The 25,500-nt window shown below is 44.8% G+C and overlaps 1 protein-coding gene across 1 annotated transcript in view; it reads right to left on the reverse strand.

Annotated features, from left to right (window-relative positions):
- AHNAK2 (AHNAK nucleoprotein 2) overlaps positions 1-25,229 on the reverse strand; it is a 135,009-nt gene extending 109,780 nt beyond the window's left edge. The window contains exon 1 of the mRNA XM_053259584.1: positions 24,830-25,229. Within this exon, the coding sequence (XP_053115559.1) occupies positions 24,830-24,884 (55 nt within the window). The 5' untranslated portion in view covers positions 24,885-25,229. The remainder of the gene's footprint in view (positions 1-24,829) is intronic.
- Between the last annotated feature and the right edge of the window lie 271 nt (positions 25,230-25,500).

The following is a 25,500-nucleotide window of genomic DNA, read 5'->3' on the forward strand; positions in this document are numbered from 1 at the left end:
ACCCTTTGACTCCCCCAACTCAGTTGTTCTAGAGCAGGGATGCAAAACCTCGGCCCTTCAGCTACTGCTTGACTACAACCCCCATCATCCCCAGTCATAGTGGCCAGCAGTCAGGGGATGATGGGAGTTGTAGTCCAACATCTGAAGAGGGCCAAAGTTGTGTAGTCCTGTTCCAGAGGTTCCCCCCCCGCCCTCAGGGTTCATCACAGGAGCTGTTGGGACCCTTTTGGCATAAGAAGTGTGTAAGGGAATCCCTGAGGTGGAGCTGATTGCTGCGGGTAAACGCAGCGAGCTTCACGTCGGGGCGTCCCCCACCCGGGTCTTGCAAGGATGACCCTATCAGGTGGGGGAAGAAGTAGAGACTAACATGCCCACCTGGAGGTGTTCACTCTGGCCCTGGCAGGGAGATATTGCCTCGCCGTCAACAGACGGCATAACTTCGCAGGATTGGGAGCGGCTCTCGCGAGATCTCAAGGCGAGATCTCATGAGACTTGCCCCAGCTGTCAGGAGCTATATAAAGGAGGACTAGCCAGTGATGGGGGAGCATTCCAATTCCAGGAGGAGGGCTTGGTGTGGAAGTAACTCTGGGACTCTGACTGAGCCTTGCGGGGAGCAGCACTAGGGTGGGGCTGGTGAATGGAATAAGCCCAGCCTGTAAACCTCAAAAAAAAAAAAAAAAAAAAAAAGCTCCCCCTTGCTGAAAATTCTGAGGCCACCTCAACCTCCTTTGGCAGCGGAAGGCGGATGGCTGTAACGAGAGCCTGACAAAGTTCCTCTATGCCATCATAGCAAGCATGAATCACACTGACTACCCTCAAACCAGCCTCGGACATTGGTTTTCTCACTTTCTCAGCCGCTGAAGATCCGACCCATTTATGTCTTCCTTGATGGACACGTCATATCATTATGTAAACCAGGAGTCCCCGTACCATGATGCATGCTGTGTCCACCCTTATTATGTCCAGTCCCCAAAGCAAAACTAGTTGCATCTATGCCACGAGCAGGAATGTCACGCTCATCTTAAAATGGCACATTATCCCATGCTCAGAGAGGTAGCTCAGTAACATATCTCTGGTTATTAATTCGATTACTCATTAGGTGTGTTCCTCAAGAGATAGAATGCATTTGTGTGCACAGGCAAGGATAAATGCAGTTATGAAATGAGAGAATGTCAGAGTGAGGGCTGTGTCAAATTTGTATTTTTTAAAAACAACAACCCAGATTCTGCACCAAATGAGGACAGATTCTGTAGTCACACTAGCAAGGCCTCTGGCCTATACCAATAATGCAAATGAAACTAATATGGAACATTTCTTTGATTCTGCATTGCTTATTTTGTAATGTTTACTCTTTTGTTTTGCATAACTCTCCAAGGAGTCATACAGCAGGGATGGGCAGAACATCTGATCAGGATCTGTTGTTAGATCTGCTGTGTGACTTGCAGTAGATCAGAATGATATGTAAAAGAACCCCAAGTAGAAAACCTCAATTTGAATACATAAACACCTTAAATCATGAAACACTCCATTTCAATCAAATATAAAATATTAAATAATAACACTTCATTAATTCCAATATATTGATCCCAAATCCTAGAATCCTATCAAATGTTCACACATTAACAACATACACAAAACAATGCATTCCTATTTTACACACACACACACACACACACACACACACACACACACACTCTCTAAAAAAGTCCAAAGAGCGTATTTTTGGGTGTTACCCATTCACTGCAATGGAGGTCAATATGTGGACTTTACTCAAGTTTCTTAACTGAGGCTGCTGAAACAACGAAAGCTGTAGGGGAGTAGAATCTAGGAAAGGGGTTTGGGGGGGGAAAGAACCAATACCAGAAAAAAATTCCTGGTTTCAGCGTATGCTCTGAGGCACCTTGTTCTTTAATTTTAATTCTAAGTGCATGGATGGTGGCCACACACTTGGGCCATTATTTTGCACCTGGATCCACTTGGTGGATCATGGGCTTTTCGTAAAAGATAAAGTATGCTCCACAAGCCTGAAGTCTTCCTACTCTGGCAATCCAGGATGCTGAAAACCTGTTATCATTAAAGGTTTTACTCAGCATTCCCTCTGATTTCTGAGACGTGGCAGGATCACACACCATGAGAATTGCTTTAAAGAAGAAGAAAAAACAACAACCCTGAATTTCTCAGTAAGTTGAAATCTGTAGTCAATACCACATAATCACAGCCCTGCCTTGGGGGAAAATATAATTGTAAACTTTACCAGCCAGTTCTTGTAGCATGCCTTTGTGCATTGCTGGAGGTCAGAGTTCATGGCTACCTTGGAACTAGTCTTGCAACTCTTTGGAGAACAAGTTACTTGGATGACCTCTTTGCTGAGCATTCACGAGGGACTCGAGCTCAGTGACAGAGCAGATGCCTAGCATGGAGTAAGTTCCACCTTGCATGCTTGACATCCCATGCCTAGGCTAATAATGACTCCTATCTAAATCTCTAGGGAGCTGCTGCCAGTCAATGCAGAGACAATACAGGGTTATGCGGTATTTCTGGTTAAACCATTCCTTGCTCCAGGCCAGCTTTTGAATGGTGCTTTAGTTAGTTGTTTTCCAGTCCTGGAGGGGAGGCGGGGCTAGCAAGCAGCCAGCAGCAAGAGCAGGGAAAAGCAGTTTGCACTTGCCTCTCTGAACGTAATATATATCTAATTAAACTGTTAATATTCCTGATTCAGCTCCCCTGTCTTGTCTTTGCAGCACAACCCTTTCCACTGGATTCTACAGGTTGTATGGGCAAAGCATCTGGCTCAGGATAAGACAGGTACTAGGGGTGGGAGAAGCAGCATTGATTCAATTTGGGGGCCACCTCAGTGCTTTGAAGGGGCTCCTGATCTGATTCACTTTGGTCCAATGTGAAGTCATTGCACTGAGTTATTTTTTTTTTGCTTTTAAAATTTTATTGGTTTTTACAATATAACAATCTCATTACATCCAATTAAACAAATGTTGACTTCCCACTCGCCAATCTGTGCGAATCACTAATGTGAGTTATCTATTTATTAATTATTTATTTAGCTATCATATTCATATATCACAAATATGCTCTCCCAGTGGCCATTCGCTCCTCTGACAAGAAAGCTTGTTAAATCTTGGCTTTTTATCCAGGCCTTTACATGATTGTTTTTATTGCTGCTTCTATGTGATTTACTCATGTATAGTTTTTATGTTTGTACTTTATAGATTGTAATTTAGATTGGTTTCATATTTTTAGCTTAATATTTTTATTGTATGTTTTTTTTAAACTTTTGTAAAGCACCTTGGGATTGTTTTTAATGAAAGGCGATATATAGATTTAACAATAAAACAATAAATAAAATATAGTAATAAATATATCTTTGAAATAAATATTTATCATATTTACTTATCATATTTATATACTGCCTAGTATATACATCTCTAGGCAGTGTACATAGGATAAGGGAGCAATGGCTGTGGCATAATTTCAGTTTTTAAAATACTTGTGCTGGTCCCCCCGGCTTCTCCCTGCAAGGTACCTTGGGAACTGTAGTTTTGTCATAATCAGCAATGGCTTCAGTACCCAAAAAGACTACAATTCCCAAGATACTATGCAGAGAAGACACCCCCCCCAGATGTGAGTCTTAAAAATGAAACTGCACCTCAGCCACTGCTTCCTCACTACTAGGAGCATAATAAAGTAAAGCCAGCTTGTCTCCTGCCCAGTAAGCAAAGAGACTGGGGGAGTGGCAGCAAGGGACAAATCAAAGGGTTGATGAACATAAGAACAGCCCTGCTGGATCAGGCCCAAGGCCCATCTAGTCCAGCATCCTGTTTCGCACAGTGGCCCACCAGATGCCACTGGAAGCCACAGGCAGGAGTTGAAAGGGGCATGCCCTCTCTCCTGCTGTTACTCCCCTGCAACTGGTACTCAGAGGCATCCTGCCTTGGAGGCTGGAGGTAGCCTATAGCCCTCTGACTAGTAGCCGGTGATAGACCTCTTCTCCATGAAGTTATCCAAACCCCTCTTAAAGCTATCCAGGTTGTTGGCTGTCACCACATCTTGTGGCAGAGAGTTCTACAAGTTGATTATGCGTTGTGTGAAAAAGTACTTCCGTTTGCTGGTCCTAAATTTCCCTGCTGTCAATTTCATGGGAGGACCCCTGGTTCTAGAGTTATGTGAGAGGGAGAAGAATTTCTCTCTATCCACTTTTTCTACACCATGCATGATTTCATAGACCTTTATCATGTCTCCCTGCAGTCGTCTTTTTTCTAAACTAAATAGCCCCAGGTGTTGTATCCTTGCCTCATAAGAAAGGGGTTGTCCTCTTCTTCATCTTTCCCAGTGCTACAGTGTCCTTTTTTAGATGTGGTGACCAGAATTGTATGCAGTACTCCAGGTGTGGCCACACTATAGTTTTGTATAAGGGCATTCTAATAGCAATTTTATTTTCAATCCCCTTCCTAATGATCCCTAGCATGGAATTGGCCTTTTTCACAGCTGCCTGCCGCCCATTAAGTCGACACGACCCCAAGATCCCTCTCCTGGTCAGTCATCAACAGCTCAGATCCCATCAACTTATACTTGAAGTTGGGGTTTTTCATCCCAAAGTGCATCACTTTACTCTTGTCAACATTGAACTGCATTTGCCATATTTATTTATTCATTCATTCATTCTGTTTCTATACTGCCCTTCCAAAAATGGCTCACGGCGGTTTACACAGAGAAATAATAAATAAATAAGATGGCTCCCTGTCCCCAAAGGGCTCACAATCTAAAAAGACACCAGCAACAGTCACGGGAGGTCCTGTGCTGGGGGTGGATAGGGCCAGTTAAATAAAGAGAATCACCATGTTAAAAGGTACCTCTTTGCCAAGTTAGCAGGGGCAAAGTGTCACCCATTCACCCAGTTTGGAGAGATCCTTTTGGAGCTCCTCACAATCCATTTTGGATTTCACTACCTGAAAGAGTTTGGTATCATCTGCAAATGTGGCCACCTCACTGCTCACCCCTACTTCTAGATAATTTACTGTATGAATAAATGAAAAAGCACCGGTCCCAGTACAGATCCCTGAGGGACCCCACTTCTTACTTCCCTCCCTTGTGAAAACTCTCCATTTATCCCTACCCTCTGTTTCCTGTCCTTCAACCGGTTAGCAATCCACACATGTATTTGTCCCCTTATCCCATGACTGCTAAGTTTTCTCAGGAGTCTTTGATGAGGAACTTTGTCAAAAGCTTTTTGGAAGTCCAGGTAGACTATGTCAACTGGATCACCTTGATCCACACACTTGCTGACACTCTCAAAGAACTCCAAAAGGTTTGTGAGGCGAGATTTACCTTTGTGGAAGCCATGCTCATTCTCTCCCAGCAGGGCCTGTTCCTCTATGTGCTTTATAATTTTATCCTTGAGGATGCTTTCCATCAATTTGTCTGGAACGGACGTTAAGCTAACCAGCCTGTAATTTCCCAGATCATCCCTGGATCCTTTTTTGAAAATTGGTGTACATTTGCTACTTTCCAGTCCTCTGGTACAGAGCCTGATTGCAGGGATGAGTCATATTTTAGCAATTCAGAGCAAAATTGGGCTGAATTCAATTGGCCCTAATTTGACTCTATGTCACCTGAACCTGACTAGGATCAAATTGGGCCAATTTGACAGCCAGTTTTACACCTGAAGCTTTGTAGTCCCCTAGCAGCTGCATAGAATCATGCAGTTGTGGGAATTACTGTGGTCATCATATGAGACAGCTAGTGATTTTGCCAAAGCTTGTAATAACCTAGTTTGACTTATGATTCTTTTTAGATTGTGAGCCCTTTGGGGACAGGGAGCCATCTTATTTATTTATTATTTCTCTGTGTAAACCGCTTTGGAAACCTTTGCTGAAAAGTGGTATATAAATATTTTTTGTTGTTGTTGTCTTGTTTGTAACAATGCATTATGATCAAGCATCATTTTCTCCAAAGGGGACTCTCCAACTCAGAATGGAAAGTGAGGTTCTGCGTGGTCTGTGTTAAGCAAATTGTGCTCTGGGCGGCTCACAGCACAGCATTAAAACATCAAATAAAAACACATAACACATCAAGTCCCAACGCACCAAAACAACCTCTCCTCATTGCTCTGTTTTTCATTGGTTCCCTTCGAAATTGGATGAGGGCCCATCACCTCCTACTCCGAACTCTCAGTGAACATGGACAGGAATAGGTGGGCATGGAGCCCTGGAAAAGCCCACTGGAGTTCTGGAAAAATATTTCACCATTATGCTCTGGGTAGGGGCTGTAACATTTGGGTATTGTTAGAAAATGGTGGGTTGTTAGCTGGGTGCCAATTCTTTTGTAAGGCATTCACTACCTGATGGCTCAGAAGGGGGTGTAGCTAGGGGAGAGGGGGCCTGTGTTCACCCCTCGCTCTGGCGGCCCCTTGGAGTGAGGGATATAATGAAGAAGATGGGGGGGGTGGAGCTGGGGCGGGGGGGACCGGGTTCTTTGAACCCATCCGCTCAATTATAGCTATACCTCTGCGTTCAGAGGATATTCCTGAATGGCTCAGTTATTTATTTATTCGATTTATATACTGCCCTTCCAAAGTGGCTCAGGGTGGCTTACAACAGAATAAAACCAATTAAAACCAATTAACAATTAAAACCAAAACTCTAAAAACAGAATAAAACCAATTAAACATTCAAACAGCGAAAACCCCCGGAAAACCAGGGCAAACATTTAAAACAATGTTGGCAAAGAAACAATGTAAAACAGTTCACAAACAAACTGTTTAAACTGTTTACAAACAAATTGTTTGTCTACAAACAATTTAATACAGTTTACAGCAGTTTAAAAACCCTGGAAGGCCTAGCATCTTTGAAGGCAGCCACCACCATGAATCTTGCAAGTACCATAACTTAGGGGCATAGCAAGGCTGGAGCGGGCCTGGGACAAGAAGGGAAGATGGCCCCATCCCCTCACCCCAGCCCCCATCTTCTTTTCCTCCTCCCTCCATGCCTTTGCTGCAGAAGAAGTATAAGGATGTGGTGAAAGACAAAACATTCTTGGCATGCCCTTTCTCTCGCTCCTATGGAAATAATATCACACACTCCCCATACACCTAAACACTTCCTCTCCGTCAGCCCATTCACATGATATGTTCAATCCTCATACACAAGTGTACAGTGGACACAGGTATAGATCTATACACAGGTACAGTCATTCACATGTTATGTTGGAAGCAGGTACAGAAGTACACTTCCTGTCTGTACCATGCATTTGAAGGGCCGGTATCCAGGTTCACGCTTAAAATGAACGCAGGTGCAGTCATTCACATGCACGAGTGTACAGGCACCTGTACACTCGTACAGCATAACGTCTGGATCGAGCTAAATATATATAGCTTGATTCACTACACCAGCGATCCACTACACCATGACATAGCTCGATCCACGACACCAGCGTGGTGTAGTGGTTAGGGTGCTGGACTAGGACCGGGGAGACCCGAGTTCAAATCCCCATTCAGCCATGAAACTCGCAGGATGACTTTGGGCCAGACACTGATCTCTCAGCCTAACCTACTTCACAGGGTTGTGGTGAGGAGAATCTTAACTATGTACACATTGGAGGAAGAGCGGAATATAAATATAAAAATGAATGAATGAATGATATCAATACCATCTATATATATTTCTCACTTGTGCGCGCGCACACACACACACACACACACACACACACTCACTCACTCACTCTCCTTTGCTCAGAAATATGTTTGAAACACACATGCCTACTACAACCACCCTCCTATGACCATGCAACATCAAGTGAAGAGTGAGCTTTCACCTAGCCAGTGGGGCCCCCTCTCTCTTGGGCCCCGGGACCTTTGCCCTCCTGTACAATCCTAGCTATGCCCCTGGCACAACTGCAGGCAGTTTCTAGCAGAGGGAGATGAATGAACCAAGCAGGCAGAGATGGCTTCTTAGGGTGCGGAGTTTGAGCCTTCTAATGTAGCCCGTTGCTGCTTTTTAGGAACGATCTGCTATCTTTCCGCTTCCTCCGGTGCACATTTTTATAAACAAACCAGGTATTACGAGAATCCGATAAGTCTGCAGTGACTCTTCTTTCAGGGGAAATCAGAATCCAAGGCCTGCTGCAGCCCCTGGAACACCCCAGCACTTGAGAAAGTGGGGCAACCAAGGCACTGTAACAGTATGTTATATTCTACATTAAATTCTTCTGGCTCTGTTAATTTCCTAATTCATATTTTCTTCCTGCACTTCCTTATTTACACCACTGCTCTATTGCTCATCACTGGCACGCCCACCCCGGTTTCCGTCTTTTGGCTTCTTCTATACTTGCTTTATCCAGAAACTCTTAACTGCCCCCCTCCCTTTGCCTAAGTGATGCTTTTAGCGCCTGTGGTCTGCTGCCTCTGTCTTCTTTTGAATTCATTTTCCCTTTCCCCAGTCTGCTTCTCTTTTTAGGCCTCTTGTCTCTTTAGGCTGCGAACCCACAGGCCCAGCCTGCCTTTCTCTTGCCTCTGTACAATGCCCAGCTATTTTAGGCACTTAAAATATTTATTATTGATACTAGGAAGGTTTTGCATTTATACAGAGCATTTCAAGCGTACACAGTGCTGCACGTACATTATCCCAGCAGTGATTGCAACAGACACTCAAACTGCCCAGGAAGGCAGTGGATCTGTAGCTTCATGTGCAGAACTGCCCCAATCACATCAAAAGTGAGATGGGTTGGTGGGTGGGTGGGAGATGCAATTTACCAGGCCGAAGGGTCACCCTTCCTCCTCATACCATATTTCCTTGCACTGCCCCTTTCCTGAAGTGTCTTCCTTCTGGCTGGGCATCAGTCTCACAAATCTTCTGCACAGAGCTTCCCTGAACACATGAATCTGTCCTGTAATGAGTCAGACCCTTGGTCCATCTAGCCAGGGGCGGAGCCACCATTGGGTGAACGGGTTCAAAGAACCTGGGCCGCCACCAATCAGGGGCCAGGATACATGGCCCCAACACACCCCCAGCGTCTTGACGTCAGATGCGAGGGTGCTGGTTTCACTCCCAAGCATGGGCTGTGCGGTCTCCGTTTGGGAGTTAGATGGCCACTCCTGGCCGCACTGCAAATGCAGCGCCGGCCCCAACCTAACTCCTGAATGGGGCCACACGGCTGGACAAACTCCCGAATGGAGCTGTGTGGCTCCATTCAGGAAACAGACCACGCCACCCCCACATGTGATGTCAGATGTTGGAGGGGGAGGGATGAGTGGTGCCGCCGCCGCGGCTGGACACGGGTGGCTGGCGGTCTGGCTCAGCATCTGCATCCAGCTCAGTACTGTCTGCTCTGACAGGCAGCAGCTCTTCGCGGTTTCAGGCAGGAGTCTCTCCCAGCCCTACTTGGAGATTTATTTATTTATTTATTTGAAACATCTATACTGCTCAAAACCTATTCCATTGGTACCGTCTCTGGGCGGTTTACGATTAAAATAGTTTAAAACATCAAATCAATTAACAATTAAAACCATTTAAAAGACTGAAAACATTTAAAACCCAGTATTAAAATGATTTAACATTATAAATCTAATTAAAAAGCCTGGGTGGATAAATGTGTCTTTAGTGCCTTTTTAAAAGTTGCCAGAGATGGGGAGGCTCTTATCTCAACAGGGAGCGCATTCCAAAGTCCAGGGGCAGCAACGGAGAAGGCCCGTTCCTGAGTAGCTGCCAGACGAGTTGGCGGTAACTGCAGATGAACCTCTCCAGATGATCTTAACAGGCAGTGGGGCTCATGCCAGGAGATGCCAGGGCTTGGGGTCTTCTGAATACAAAGCAGATGCTCTCTGCAGCCGCCACCCCTTGTGCCACATGAAGAGAGATCGAGGATTGGTGGCACTGGCAGGGGGACCTTTGGAGGCCCCCCCCATGGGTCTTACCTTGCCACCAGGGGTGAGCACATGGCCACATGCCACCATGGAGGGACATCTGGGGTCCGGTTTGGAGTCCCGCACCCCCCCCGCTGGCAGAGGACCGGACTTCGGACCGGATGTCCGTTCCAAAGATCGTCTCGGTCTCCCATTGAGCTACAGCCCCACCAATCAATATTCAGCTGCACCACCTCACCTTAGGTACATAGATGAGGGCACACAGGGCCTGCTCCCAGTCCCTAAGCCCTGCCTCATTTGCACACTGGAGACCAAAGAATACACACATCTGTTCAGCTTGCCCATGCTATAGTTTTGCAGTGCTCATTCATATGAACATAGGCTATACTGAGTCACTCCATTGGTACCTCGAGCTCAGAATTGTCTATTTTGACTGGCAGTGGCTCTTTCTGAGCTCTACCTGGGGATGCCAGGGATTGACCCTAGGAGCTTCGGCATGCAAAAGGAAGGTTCACTTTCTCTCTTAACTGTTTTCATGCTCTTTCTGCTTCTGTGGGTGGCAGAAACATTTGCAGCCCTGGGCATCTTCCTGGCAGCTGGCTCCTGCCAGCTGCCATTTTTTGTTTGTTTGGTACACTGAATGCATTAAGGAATGGGACTAAATCATGACATACCATCATTCCTGGTGCATTGTGGGTTTAAGAAATGGCAGCCTCTGGTGAGCAAGAACCACCTGTGAGAAGTGTATCAAGTGCTGCTACTGCTGCCCACAGAGGTGAGGCATAAACGGGGGGGGGGGGGACAAGAGGAGGCTGCTATTGCTATTTTGCAATAAATTCCCCTAAAAACAAACATTTCACCCCATTCTACCCAAATCACACTTGTTTCATTTCTGCACCCACAGACCCATGAAGGCCTTCCAAAATACCGCCACGGCCATTAACAGAGCCCTATAAAGATTCCTCCGTGCTGCTTCTGGGGCATGAAAAAAGATCATACTCCCTCTTTTTTGGTGTGCACCTAAAAATGCTTAAGTGTGCACCTAATTGATAGTGTCTGTCATCTAACTACCTTATTTACACAAATAGAAGATGTCCCTGAATTTAACACGACCGACCCCCTTAAAAGCAGAGCTTAAATACAGGTGATACCTAATTTTACCCCAAAGGAACAGCTCTCTGAATTTAAGACTCCCCAATTTCTAACATCAAAGAACCTGGGAGGAAAACTAATCTTGGATTCAGGTAAATACAGCGACGAAGTGATGGTGCTCTGTGAGATGGGCTGGTGCTGTGGATAGGTTCCAGACTAATGCAGCACCAGAGCTTATGGGGGCTGCGGTAGGATTTTGATGATCTCCCCTTCCCTCAGAAGTCCTCTGTGTCAATATGTCCCTGAGCTTCTGAGGGAAGAGGAGATTATTGGAATTCACCCCCACCCTCCAATTAAGTGCCATTGCTGAGTTAGTTGATTGTGTTGACATCACTGGCACTTTGTTCCTTAGGATTAGCTAGTGAAACGTAAGTTGGTGTTTGGAAATATGTACTGTATTTACCCAAATAGAAGGCGATGCTGAATTTAAGATGACCCCCTTGAAAAACAGAGGTTAAATCTGTTAACAGATTTAAAACTGAGGTTAAACCGCTCTGAGACCTTGGGTTAGGGTGGTATAAAAATGCACTAAATAAATGAATGAATGAATGAATGAATGCAGGTTATACTTGCATTTACCCAAAAGGACTAAGTTTAAGACAACCTCCCAATTTCTAATGTAAAATAACTTGGGGGGGGGGGAACCTAGTCAGGTAAATCCAGTATATTATGCAGGTACACTTATCAGAAAACTTGGGTCACCCGCGAGTTCTTCACACAGGGCTTTTAGCTCGCATCTCCTCCAGAATGAAAGGTGTGCATTCTCATATTGGCCAGATTTACCTCGACGCCCCTGCAAGCTATTGGGGAGCACTTCACACACGATTTGGATTTTTCATTACACTTTAGAGTGTCGCCGGATTGAGTATCGCCGGATTTACTGCAAACATGCAGTAAAGCCTCACAGTAAAGCCTGCTGTGTGAAGAACGCCTTGCAGCCTCCTGTTGAGCGAGCATTTGGTGGCAAACCTAGGTGTGTTGCTATGCGCTGTGTAAAAGAGCACACACCTTCAACCACTAGTCAAGCTAGTTCTCATCTTTCTCGAGCTTTAGCACAAAGCAGCGGATGGCCCAGTCACCTTCACATCCCCTATAATATAAATCAGAAGTGATGGCAGATGGGCTGTATTATCTGGGAAGATTTCCAAACGCTGTTCCCCCCACCCTCTCTCTCAAAAGGTCTTAAGCAGACCTTGGCAGGGGTGTGTAAGCAGCTCTGCAGATGTGCTCGAAATGAGGATTAGGATAGAGGACAGGTAGGGAACAAAATTTGGCCGAGCTACAGGCTGCTCCCTCTGCACAGCAACTCTGCTAATCCTTTTTGGCCTAAAGCTGAACCCAGCTGTTGAAAAGGAGATTATCGCCATCAACTCTAGCCCATTCAGATGGGTGGGGAAGGGAAAAGATCTACAGATTTAACCTGCAATGAAAATACAAGTGGAGAGATAACTTGTAAGAAGGTACACTCAATGTGTAGAGGGCAAGGGGCAGGAATGTGGCACAGGGCCCATCCCTAACCCCGATGTTTTGATCACAAATTGTGCAGTTTTTCCAAAGTGAAGGCCCTATAGCCTTCTCAGCTTGTTCCACTATAAGAACTTGTTTGGGCTGATTCAGTTTCTTGTGTGCCCCATACTGGTGAGACTGTCTTTGACACTGCTGTGAATGGAAGTGCATATACCTTATTTATTTTATTTTACCAGCTTTTTCCTGAGATCTTTTAAACGCATAAATATATTTTAAAAACAGGTTTTCAAGATAGCAGCTATTTTGATATGGCACATCAGCTTCAGTGCTATACAGAAGCGGCTGAGTCGTGCTCTAAAATACAACTCAATATCATGATTCAGCAAAAAGACTGACAGCAATCAGCCAATCCTGTTACAGTGCCAATCGCATTACAAAGCCCCAATGTCTCATATTCAGAAGGTGGGAGGAAATACCCAACCTCACATAACAGGAAGAGCAACAATGGAAGGGGAAAAAAAAATTAAAACAACATAAAATGAAGTTCATACCCACGCTCAATAACCAATGAATTTCATTGTGCTTCCCTTATTTCTTTTTTGACATTTAGAGTTGAGGAGTGCAAATGTTCTATATACATGGCTTCCCTGATTTTCCTCTCCCTCACATCTGCCTCCACAGCCAAGGTGAATATCCATGTATTCACTACTCTGCCTTGGTGTTGTTCTTTAACATGTACTGCCCATGGTTTTGTTCTGTCTTTGTGCTGTATGTCTGCCAGATGTTTCTCATATCTTTTTATCAGGGGTCGACCCATTTCCCCAATATAATATTCCATGCACTACAAGCACACCGTTTTATATATCACCCCCCTTTGTCTGACACCTCCCCTCCTTATTCTCACAAATTTGTAATCCGCAATAAAATAATTTTATTATTTATGTGAAATATCTATACTCTGTCCCTGCAATGCACCACTGCTCAGAACAGCTCGCACAAAATCTGCGTTGTTGTTATATTGCTTCACCTTAGTTAGTATATTTGTATATGATTGACTATGTACCTTTACATTAGTTGGTAGTAATTAAAAATGAGAGCCAAACTATTTATTTATCTTTCAATTGTTCGATCCAGCTCCAGCGAACACAGAGCTAGATGCCTAGAGAGCCCGTCTCCTGGTGGCATTCCCCAATGTATCGTGCATGGTGTGCAGTGCATTGTGGGATATCTAGAGGCTTGGATGATGTGTCCCAGCCCCCAGAGCTTCATTCTGCGCCATGCAGCGTGGATCATCTGAGCGTGCAGTCCACACTCCCAGCAAAAGGCAAGTGCTCATGTGGGGGGGAAGGTTAATTCAACCAGCCTCCTGCCCCCCACACCCAGTCGTGTGAATGACCTCACTTTGTCTATTTATTTAGCATATTTGTATACCACCCACAACCAAAGTCTCTAGGCAGTTTACAACATTAAAGCAAAGCAAGAAATTTTAAAACAATTTAGAACATATAAAAGTTCAAATTAAAATAGCTAAAACCCACCAAATAGCTAAAGAGCTTGGCTGAAGAGCTGTGTCTTCAGCTGTTTCCTAAAGGTCAACAGGGATGGAGGAGTTCCAGGGCCGGACTGGGGGCACTGAGAGGGCGGTGGAATATATGTGGGGAGGTTGCCGAGTTTTGAGCAGAATAGGCAATTAAGGGAGGGAGTTGGGACGCCGGGGCGCTGCGCGGGTGGGGCGCACCGGGAATATGCCCTGTTGCCCTGTGGGCCAGTCCAAGCCTGAGGAGTTCTAATCTCAGCAGGAAGTGTGTTCCAGAGTTCTGGGGCAACTACAGAGAAAGTTCGCCTTCGAGTCGTTCCCAGATGAGCCAGCGGCACCCTCAGACGAACCTCCCCTGAATATCTCAATAGGTGGCAGGGTTCAACAACAACAACAACAACAACAACAACAATTTATATACTGCTTTTCAACAAAATGTCCCAAAGTGGTTCATAACAAAGAAGGCATTCTCTTGGACTCTGGGCCCAAGCCGTTAAGGGCTTTATAGGTAATAAACAGCCCTTTGTATTTTGCCTGGAAACCTCTTGGTAGCCAATGTCATTCTTTTAAAACCAGAGTCATGTGGTCTCTTTGGGATGACCCGGAGACCAATCTGGCAACGGCATTCTGCTGCAACAATTGCAGTTTCCGGCCTATGTACAAAGGCAGCCCCCACAAAGAGTGCATTGCAGTAGTCAAGCCTGGAGGTCACCAGCATGTGCACCACTGTCTAAAGGTCACTCACTTGCAGGAAAGGGCAGAGTGGGTGAACCAGCCAAAGCTGATAGAAAACACTCCTGGCCACTGCCTCCACTTGAGGTATCAGAGAGAGGGATGGGTCCAGAAGCACGCCCAAACTGCGGACCTGTTCCTTCTAGAGGAGTGTAACCCCACTGCAGAATTGTGGAGAGTGCAGAATTGGCAGATCCATTTCCCAAACTGCGGCTTCTCCAATGAGCACCTCCATCTTGTTTGGATTCAATCTCAGTTTGTTATCCCTCATCCAGCCTACTCCTGCCTCAAGGCAAGCATTTAAGGAAGAAGTTATGCCATCACCTGATGATGCTGACATGGAGACTTAGATTTGGGTGTCGTCTGAACCAGCGTGGTGTAGCGGTTAGAGGACGAGGACCAGGGAGACCCAAGTTCAAATCTCCATTCAGCCATGATACTAGCTGGGTAACTCTGGGCCAGTCGCTTCTCTCTCAGCCTAACCTACTTCACAGGGTTGTTGTGAGGAGAAACCTAAGTATGTAGTACACCGCTCTGGGCTCCTTGGAGGAAGAGTGGAATATTAAATGTAAAATAAAATATAAAATAAAATAAAATAAAAATCTGCGTACTGATAACACCATGCACCAAATCCCCTGATGATCTCTCCCAACGATTCCTTGTAGATGTTAAAAAGCACTGGAGACACAATGGAGCCCTGAAGGACAGGGACAGGGCTATTATATTCAACTTACATACAATCTGTGTACTTGTACATGCGTACAGATCTGCACCCACATACAGTTATTCAATGTACGCACAGCAGTATGCTTGCTCTCTGTACCCTGCATTGGTGGGGGGCGGGGGCACTGTATCCAGGTTCACTTTTAAAATGAATGCAGGTATGCAGGTACAGTCATTCACACCAAAAACCAGGCATATGTCAAATGAATAAAATAAAAATAAATACAAATCAAAAAATGTGTGTACAAACATCTCTACGCATCAATCACTCGCCCCTGCTTGGCAGGTCCATCGTGTTAACAATCTTCATCTGATGAAAGCTGTGGGCATGGTGAAGGTACTTTCGTGAGCAGCAGGCTGGGGTGTAGGGGCCTCTGTCTGTAGAGGAGGGCTAGGAGGGCAGCCACCCAAGGTTCCAGAGTTATGGGGGCCCTGTACTGCAGCAAAGCACCTGAGACTCCTTGGCTTCTGCCAGGGCTGGAGCAATATTGATCTAACAACATAAGAACAGCCCTGCTGGATCGGGCCAAAGGCGCATCTAGTCCAGCATCCTGCTTCACACAGTGGCCCACCAGATGCCGCTGGAAGACTACAGGCAGGAGTTGAGTGCATGCCCTCTCTCCCGCTGTTACTCCTCTGCAACTGGTACTCAGAGGCATCCTGCCTTTGAGGCTGGAGGTGGCCCTCCGATTTAGTAGCTGGCTCAGGTGCAGAGTATCTCCCCCCTCCTTCCCCCCTCGTTCTCAGCCCTCCCCCATCCCTCTTGGCTCTTCCTCCCTTCTCAGCCCCCCTCCCTCATTTTCAGCCCTCTCCCTCCTCTCCCCTTCCCTCCCCCTCAGCTCTTCGCCCATTCTCGGCCCATTTCGGCCGCCCCCTTCCCGTCTCCCCTCTGCCACTTTCCCACCTCCCCCCGCTGCTTCCCCCCTGCTGCTTCTTCCCCCCACTGCTGCTCCCACCCCCACTTTCCCATCTCCCCAGCCACTGCTTTCCCCAGCACCACTTTTGGCCGTCCATCCGTCCATTAGCCTGCCCTTTGCTTTCCCCCCACAGCTTGCTTGCGAACTCTCTCAAGAGCTGCCATGCATGGGATTAGTGATGGGTATGTTTAAGAGAATTATATATGTAGATAATAGATGCCCTTCAAATATTTGCCTTTTTTTTTTTTGCCAACTCTCTGCCATGTTTCCAGACAATGGTTGGCTAGATCGGAGCTGCAATGCATCCAAGTTTAACTTTGCAGGCCTTTAAACTAGTTGGACAAGGGCCATGTTTCTGGAACACAGATTGAGTCCGTTCTTCTTTGTATTGGCACCATGAGTGCTGCATCTCCAGCTTCCTCTCCGAAAGCGGATCTCCAGCAAGACTCCCTCTCTTCCTCATTCAGCAGTTCTGACTCCATTTGTTGATGAAAACCTCTTTTATTGTGAAAACCGGGCCAGGAATGACAGCTGTGAGGTGGCATTTCTGAAAAGGGTCATCCTTTTAGAAGTTAACTTCATGAAGAGGTTTTTTTTTAAAAAATCTCTCAAATGCATTGTGTACATTTTTGGGCCATCAGCATTTAGATATTATTAATTTATGGAATTTTCTGCTGCAAGATGTGATGACAACCATGGGCTTAGAAATGATACCTTTAAAATGGGATTAGACAGGTGCACTGAGAACAGGTCTAGGAAAGAGGATTATCTGTGAGAACTAAACAGAACCTTCTTGTCAAAGGCAATAGGCCATTGAATACCATTTGATTGGTGAGCAGACAGTGGAAGGAGGGCTGTCTGCTTCATATGTTCTGCTACGGGCATACTTTTGGCATCTGATTGACTATTGTCAGGGACAATTAGGGGAGGGAGGTCAATTGTGCTGTGGGCTCCCAGGAGGTATCTGATTGGCTACTGTTGGAGACAATGGAGGGAGGGTGGTTGCTTCTGTTATGAGCACCCTGAAGGCATCTGACTGGCCACAACTCAAAATAAAATCCTGGACTGGATAGATCCTTGGTCTTATCCAGCATGGCTCTTACAGTTTTATGCTAGATGTTTGTTGTAGAGACCAACATATACCAGAGACGTCAGCTGCTAAGCTTATATAGCAGTTGGAAAATCAAATATTGATTTGCACATTGATTTGAATTCAAATTGATTCAACTCAAATCTGGGTGATTGGAGTGATTCAAATTTGAATCAAATCACCCCTTAAAAGGGCAATTTGATTCAAGTTCGAAATGAATTTTTGAAATTGGATTCAGATTTTATTTGAGAGCTGTTTAACACCTTTAAAAAACAATTCAGGCCCCCTGATTGATTAAAAAGGGTGCCCAAACACTGTCATATAGATTCAAATTAGATTCAAATTCAAATCAAATTTTCAGCCCAAATTTGAATCTGATTCAGAATCAAAATGAATTTTTGGAATGCAATTTGAATTCCAAACAAATTGAAAAATTCATTTTGTGCACATTTCTAAAATCAAGCTGCTCTGTCTGCATCCTTTTGCAACCTTCTTCAGTCACTCAAATTCAGAACCCAGCAATGTTCTTCAGAGGTTACTGTTTGTCCCAGTTGCTCATGAATTGCATCCCTTTATTTATTTATTATTATTTATTTACACAGTCAGACAGGTGTTATTGACTGGTTTTTTTTATCCAGACATCGAGTCCTTCCCAAGGACCTGGGATGGCTAAATTTTATTGTCAATATTGTTGCTGTTATACATATCGTCGCAGAATATTGGCTGTTCCTAGTAAAGTTGCTTTTTGTAATTGGCTGGTGGTGATTTTGTTGTTGTTGTTGTTATAATAAAATCCTGCTATTCCTCCAAGGAGCCCAGAGTGGTGTACTACATACTTAAGTTTCTCCTCACAACAACCCTGTGAAGTAGGTTAGGCTGAGAGAGAAGTGACTGGCCCAGAGTCACCCAGCTAGTATCATGGCTGAATGGGGAATTGAACTCAGGTCTCCCCGGTCCTAGTCCAGCACTTTAACCACTACACAATTTACAATTGTTATAGGAATAGCTTGATCATTTATAGTTCTCAGTTTTTAGCTTTTACAATAACTTAATTTGAATTTTTTGTAAAAAAAATTGTAATTTTAATTGTGGTTTTAGCCTGCCCTTTTAACTTGTTTAACTTAATTTAACTTTATTAGTCTTATTTTTCACTGTATCTATTTTATTAATGTTATGAGCCACCTGAGCAGTAGTGTATTGGAGGGGAGGGGTATAAATATTTCAAATAAATAAATACATATATACATCCATAAAAATAGGATGCTATAAGCCTTGTTCACGCACTATAAAAACCGAGGCCACTGTACTTGCATACAGCCTCCCTGAAAGCACATTCTGAAGCCCCACCTCTGTGCTGACATGCTTAGAAGCTCCGCCTCCATTGCATTCCAATTATGGGAAGAATCTGTCTATGAATACAGCATTTGTCTCTGCAGCCATGGACAGTGGAGGCGGAGCTTCTGAGCACAGCCCTGGGGCGTGGCTTCAGACTGCCCTTTCAGGAATGCTATAGGCAAGTACAGCATCCTTATTCGAACAGAATGACTACTGGTGTTTTGTTATGTTTTTATAAGAGCAGATGATATTGTATCACAAACGATGTATCTGTAGTCACTTCCGTTATTGCTTTTTGGACTGAGATTTGCCAACATGCAAATATTTTTTAAAAATCAGGTCCATTATCTGATTCTTCAGTTAAAAAGCATATGACTAATCAATTAAATATCCTTTAACCAGCCCTTTTTGTTGTCTTCCTAAAAGCACACAACTGTACATTCTTTGGTAGTTTGGAATCATTGCGAAGTCATCCCCCTTCCCTACTGAATCATAGCTCTTGGCAGCAGCTGTGCATAATTCTACTCAGAAGCACACTCCCTTCTTCTTTTACCCAATTAAGCATAAAACAAGCGTGCTGTTTATTGCTCAAGTGATGGACAAAGAGGACGTTTGTTGCTTACAGTCTTCTGTAATGCTGAGGTTTCTTTTCATCCAGTAACATCATAGATTTGGAGAAGGGCTTGGAAACCATTTAGTCCAACCCTCTGCATGACCCAGGAAACCCAGAGCAAGAGAGCCTCTCCAACAGATGGCTGCCCAGCCTCTGCTTGAAGACCTCTAGCAAGGGAGAGCCCACCACCAGTAGGACGCTTCCTTTAATGTTCAACTACAATCTATGGGAGGAGAGTTGGTCTTGTGGTAGCAAGCACAAATTGCCCCCTTTGCTAAGCTGGGCCACTCTGGTTTACAAATGAATGGGAGACTAGAAGTGTGAGCACTGTAAGATACTCCCTTTAGGGGGTGGGGCCGCACTGGGTAGAGCACCTGCAGACTTGCACGAAGAAGGCTCAGGGAAAGCTCTTGCCACCGCCTCCCCCTCCCCTACCTTGGTCTCCCCTCACCAAGGCACCCCCACCCTGCTGGCCACCCCCTGTTTATGCTACCATTCCCCACTGCATAGCAGCAGTTGTAAAACATTTTTAAAAAATGATTTAACTTGCCCTGACCACCTGAATTTGCCACCTCTCTTAATTTGCCACCATAGGCAAGTGATGACCTTGCCTATGCATTAATTCGCCCCTGCCTACCCATCTTCATTGACCTCCTCTGAATCCATTCCAATTTTTCTTCATCAAGTGTGGCACCTGGACACAATTCTCCAGGGGAGGTTTGCAGGATAAAGTGGAGCAACTCTTTGTTGTGACTTGGATACTGTGGTTCTGTGAATGCAGTCTAAAGTGGCATCCCCCCCACTTTTTTTGCAACAGCTTCACATTGCTGTGAATCCTGAGGTTCTTTCTGTGGTCAGCTATCCTCCATTTTATACCTGTCCATTTGATTATTATTTTTTACCTGAGTGCAGAACTTTGCATTTTTGTGTCTGCTGAATTTCATTTTGTTAGCTTCAGTCCAGTTTCCCATTCTTTCAAGGTTGTTTTGAATTTTATTCCTGCCTTCTAAGATGCTCATTTTCACTCTCAGTTGTGTGTCATCTACAAATCTGATGAGATTCCCTCCAGCCCTTCAAATAAATCGTCGATAAAAATGTTGAAGAGTCCAGGATAGAGCCCTACAACACCCCACTCAAAATCTCCTTCTGGTTTCATGAGGAGCCATTGGTCAGCATACGCTGAGTGCAGATTTCCAATCAGTTGTGAAACCATTTGATCATAGTGTCACCTAGCCCAGGGATTCTCAATGTTGGGTCTCCAGATGTTACTGGACTTCAGCTCCCATAATCACCAGCCTCAGTGGCCTTTGGCTGGGGATTATGGCAGTTGAAGTCCAATAACATCAGTGGGGACCCAATGTTGAGAATCCTTGACCTAGCCCACATTTGACCAGTTTGCCAACCAAAATATCAGGGGGAACATTGTCAAAAGATTAGCAGAAATATAGATAAATTATGCCTATAGCATCCCCACAATCCACTAAACTAGTAACCAACCAAAACCAGAGATAAGATTAAACTGACAAAATTTATTCTTGACAAATATATGCTGGCTTCTACTAATTATGGCATTGTCATTAAGATACTTACAGCTTGATTGTTTTATAATCTGTTCTAGTAAATTTCTCAGTATCCAAGTTAGACTGACCTGTCTGTAGTTTCCTAGATGTTTCCTCCCTTTTTGTAGACTGAGGCAATATTAGCCCATGTCAAGTCTGTGGTACAATCTGCATTGCAAGATGAAAGGCAGATAGGATTGTGTGCAAATGAAGGCCTGGGACTTGGGAAACACCACAAATTTACTACTACTACTACTACTACTACTACTACTACTACTACTAATTATTGTTGTTGTTGTTGTTGTTAATAATAATAATTCAATTTCTATACCACCCTTCCAAAAATGGGACCTTCTGTACGCTAAGCAGATGCTCTTCTACTGAGCCATGGTCCTTCCGCAACTATATTAATCCCGGTACTGTATTTTAAAGAGGCTTTAGGACAAGTTCTCCAAATTGCAGCCTGGGGAGAACGTCAATGTTCACACATCTATGAATTTCCCATCTTGGCCAGTGCATTGTAATCCAAAATACAAGGAAAGTCGAGTAACTGCATTGTAAGCAAAACCAACAACATGGGTTCCAAAACAGCACAGGGACCACCAGCTCTAGTCCTCTTGGTGACCATCCAGTTCTCCTGATGCTAGCAACATAGGCAGCTGCCGTCTACTGAGTCAGATCATTGGTCTATCTAGCTCAGCATTATCTACACAGACTGGCAGCAGCTTCTCCAAGGATTCATCAAACAGCCTCTTACAGCCCTATCTGGAGATCCCAGGGAGGGGACTTGAACCTCCTGCATACAAGCATGCAGATGGTCTTCCCAGAGTGGCTCCATCCTGAGGGGAATATCTTACGGTGCTCACACATGTCTCTCATTTGAATGCAAACCAGGGTGGACCCTGCTTAGCAAAGGGAACAATTCATGCTTGCTACCACAAGACCAGCTCTCCTCCCATAAACCAGCTCTCCTCCCATATACTAGCCTGAGTGGTCAGTAGTGTCCCCTCTAACATGGATTCCCAGATGTTTTTGACTATAACTCCCATAATCCTCAAGCAAAGGCTATTGCCACTGGGGATGCTGGGAGTTGTAGTCAACAACATCTGGGGCTCCCTCTTAGAGGGAACACTGGTGGTCAGAATTATCTAGTCTTCTCAGGGATGGTCAGACTGAAACATATCCAACCACAATTCTAGTGGGGAAATCCACAGGTATGGGGTTGTGAGGACCTGAGGAACAAGTGAGATATCTGGCAGAGGTTGATCTCTTTCCCTTTCCAGAATATGCTAGAGGCAGCAATAGAAGCATATTGATGTGAAATTTGCCTGGGCTCTCATTGCTTCTCTTTTAAATGAAACAGTGAGCAAGATCTTTTACCACTGCATGATTACAATGTGGTTAGGGCAGGCCTTGACAAATCTCCTTTGGATTTAGGAGCCAGACAATGGCTCATTTGACAAAATTATTGGACTTAGTGGCAGACACTGTGGCAGGGGTGGTGGTGGTGGTTGTAAATGGGCTTTTAAAAATCCCCTTTACAAGTAACATCCCTAGAACAGAAACAGGGCTGCCTGGGACAAATAAAGATTTCATTAAGCCAATCTCCTTCTGAATATCCTAGTCTAGGCACCACAGTTAAATTTCTAGGTGCCGTGGCACCCTGGCACCTGGGATTTGTCAAGCTCCAGCTTAGGGTCTGTGAGGTATACAGGGGAGTTTATCCATGACCGCCTTAAACTGCCCTTCTCCATTGTAAAAAACATGATGGTGGATCTGTCATTATTCAGATGATGACCACCGCATCAAAATAATATCATGGGCTTAGGAGAGGGGCTAAACTATATTGCTTTTTCCTGAGGAAAAACAGACCCAGTTATCCCAAGGAACCAACAGGACCTCTCAAGTAGCAAAATTACTGCTTTACATTAAGACACGGGGGCGGGGGGAGAGATTATAAAACTAGCTCGTAAATTTCAGTGCATTAGGAAACAAGATCATGAGAAACTTGTTTTTTTAAAAAAACAATAACACCCCAGATTTTATGTAAGCATGTATTCAGCATGCTCCCTTTTAAGACATTTACAAGGGTTTTACAAGCAGTGTTTGCTCAAAATGACTTTTGCCTAAAATTACTAAAAGGATCGGATAATAGAATGTCAGCTACAGGGAGAGGCATCCTTTGCACAAAAGATTTTCTATTTCCTTTGATCTTGCAAGAAATACAGATATCACTTTAACTGAACTGGTGCGATAATTTGATACTGACCTTATCTGTCTATTCACTACACTTTCCCAATATATCAACCGCATGGCAGCCAGCCATACAATTACATTTGTTTTTCAAAAGTTGTCTTTGGAAGGAATAAGCCAATCAGTGCTGCCTTTTTTTAAAAAAAGAAATGTTGCTTGACACTTTGAATGAGGGTTATCATGTAAGAAACGCCTCCCTGCTTACTTGACTTTGTAGCAGAGGAAAACCAGCAGAGATATACTGTCTGTTGCTCACTGAGGCATTAAAAAAAAAAAAGTACTGTTTCTCTTGGGTTTTTACTCTCCTCCTTTAACTGGACCTATCTATCAACCCCTGTCATCTCTGGCCATGCAGTCATTTAAATAAACATACAAAGCAATATGTAATAAAGCAGGACTTGAGAAATCCCAGGTGCCGGGAGCCATGGCACCTAGAAATTTAGCCATAGGAAATTTAGCAATATCCTAGACTAGGATATTCAGAGGTAGTATAGGCATCCAAGAGGGGGCAAGGGGGCAGCTTCCCCCCTGGATTAAGGCAGTCCCATTGAATTAAATGGGGCTTACTCCCAGGTAAGTAGGTATGAGATTGCAGCCTTTGCCCCCCTCCTGCACCTGGAAAAAGCCCTTCAGATGCCCATGAGAGATAGAGTTATTTAATAAAGTCTTTATTTGTCCAAGGGGCAACGCTTTTTCTCTTCCAAGTATATAACTTTAAAGGTGGTGAAGAGAAGCCCATTTACTCTCCCCCTCTAATGTCCATCACTAAGTTTAGTAATTTTGCTAGTACCCATTGTCTGGCTCCTAAATTGTCCAGGTGGGCTCCTAGATTAAAAAAGGTGATCAAGGCCTGAAAAGCATCTCTGACCATGTACAGAGTGCCTTTCCTTCCTCACTGAGCATTTCTCACAAAATTAAAGAGCAAGGCTTCTGCCCAGACCTTGACACCACTCTTGTAAAAACCAGCATCCTGAAAACACACCCTGACATTTTTTTTTTTTACAAAGCTTCTAAAGTGCACAGCTCACAGCCATTAAACCTTTTGCTTATACTCTGTACTGGACCGGACCTCTTAACTTTCACCACCGTCGCTTAAAAGCTCTGACAGTGAGCATCAGACATGTGGAAGTCGACAGATTCACAGCATCTATTCAAAGCATCTTTCCAGTTGCAATACAAACAAGCCAGCTCGCTTTAAAATCATGCCGTGCCCAGTGCCTGTGCATCCTAATTGCGAGGGGAAATGGAAGGAGGAAAACTACGACAGCCGTGTGTCATTGAAGGCATGCAGTCTGCGAATAGCTGATCCAGACAGAAAGGATATTGACTTAATTATACACATTGCAGCAGGAAAATTTTAAAGGTGGTGGTGGAAGGAGGGGAAAGGAAAGTTTAGCCTGTACCAATACAGGTGCCTTTGAACTCCTTATCTGATCCATGCAGTATCAGGGAAAAGCCACACCCAAGAAGCTGCAGGCATGGTTTCAGAGGGGGAGGATTAGCAGTTAGCCAAGGCATTTTGAAAACAGCAGTAGCAGCAGCACAGAAGGAAAGAAGGGTAGAAAAAAAAGTAAGCCCACCACTGGCTGGAGATCCTGGCCAGTTAGGAAGTACTAGATGGAAGCAGTCGCACATCTTGGTAGATTATGTTGGCACAGCAGTGTGAGAGAGAGAACAAGAGAGGAAGGCAGGTCCTTTTTAGAGATGCTCTCTAGGCTGTGGTAGAATCAGTCTCACTGCAGCAGACAAGAGGTTTGTGATTTCTGAGATGCAGGGAAAAGTGCAGCTGGGCTGGAAGAAACTGCTGACACACTCTCTCCCGTCGTCAGAGATATACATCCCTCTGGATGCGAACCAAACGATCCAGGTCTGCCCTGTATTGCATGCCCGCTTGATCGCAGTCCTGCGGAGTGGATGTTTTAGGTCATTGCAGAGGAAGGGAGTGGTGGTGGTGTGGCTACGATTCTCCCTTGCAGCGACCAAAAGAATCCCTCGGAAATTGATGGAAGATGCTTAGCTTGGTGCACTCACCTGATTGGCTGCTGCGCTGCTATTAAAGGGAAAGAGGAGAGAACAAGCTGGCACCTGGGGAGTGGATGCAATTTTGGTTGCTTCTCAGAAAGCAACTCCTGATCTCGAAGGGCTGGGTTGATTGGGCCAGGTTGATGCAGTGGTTAGCCTGCCAAAGGAGGATCGGGAAGACGTGGGTTTGAAGGTGTACTCGGCCATGAAGCTCATGGAGTGACCTTGG

The sequence above is a fragment of the Hemicordylus capensis genome, chromosome 1 (assembly GCF_027244095.1).
Source record: "Hemicordylus capensis ecotype Gifberg chromosome 1, rHemCap1.1.pri, whole genome shotgun sequence".
NCBI lineage: Eukaryota > Metazoa > Chordata > Lepidosauria > Squamata > Cordylidae > Hemicordylus > Hemicordylus capensis.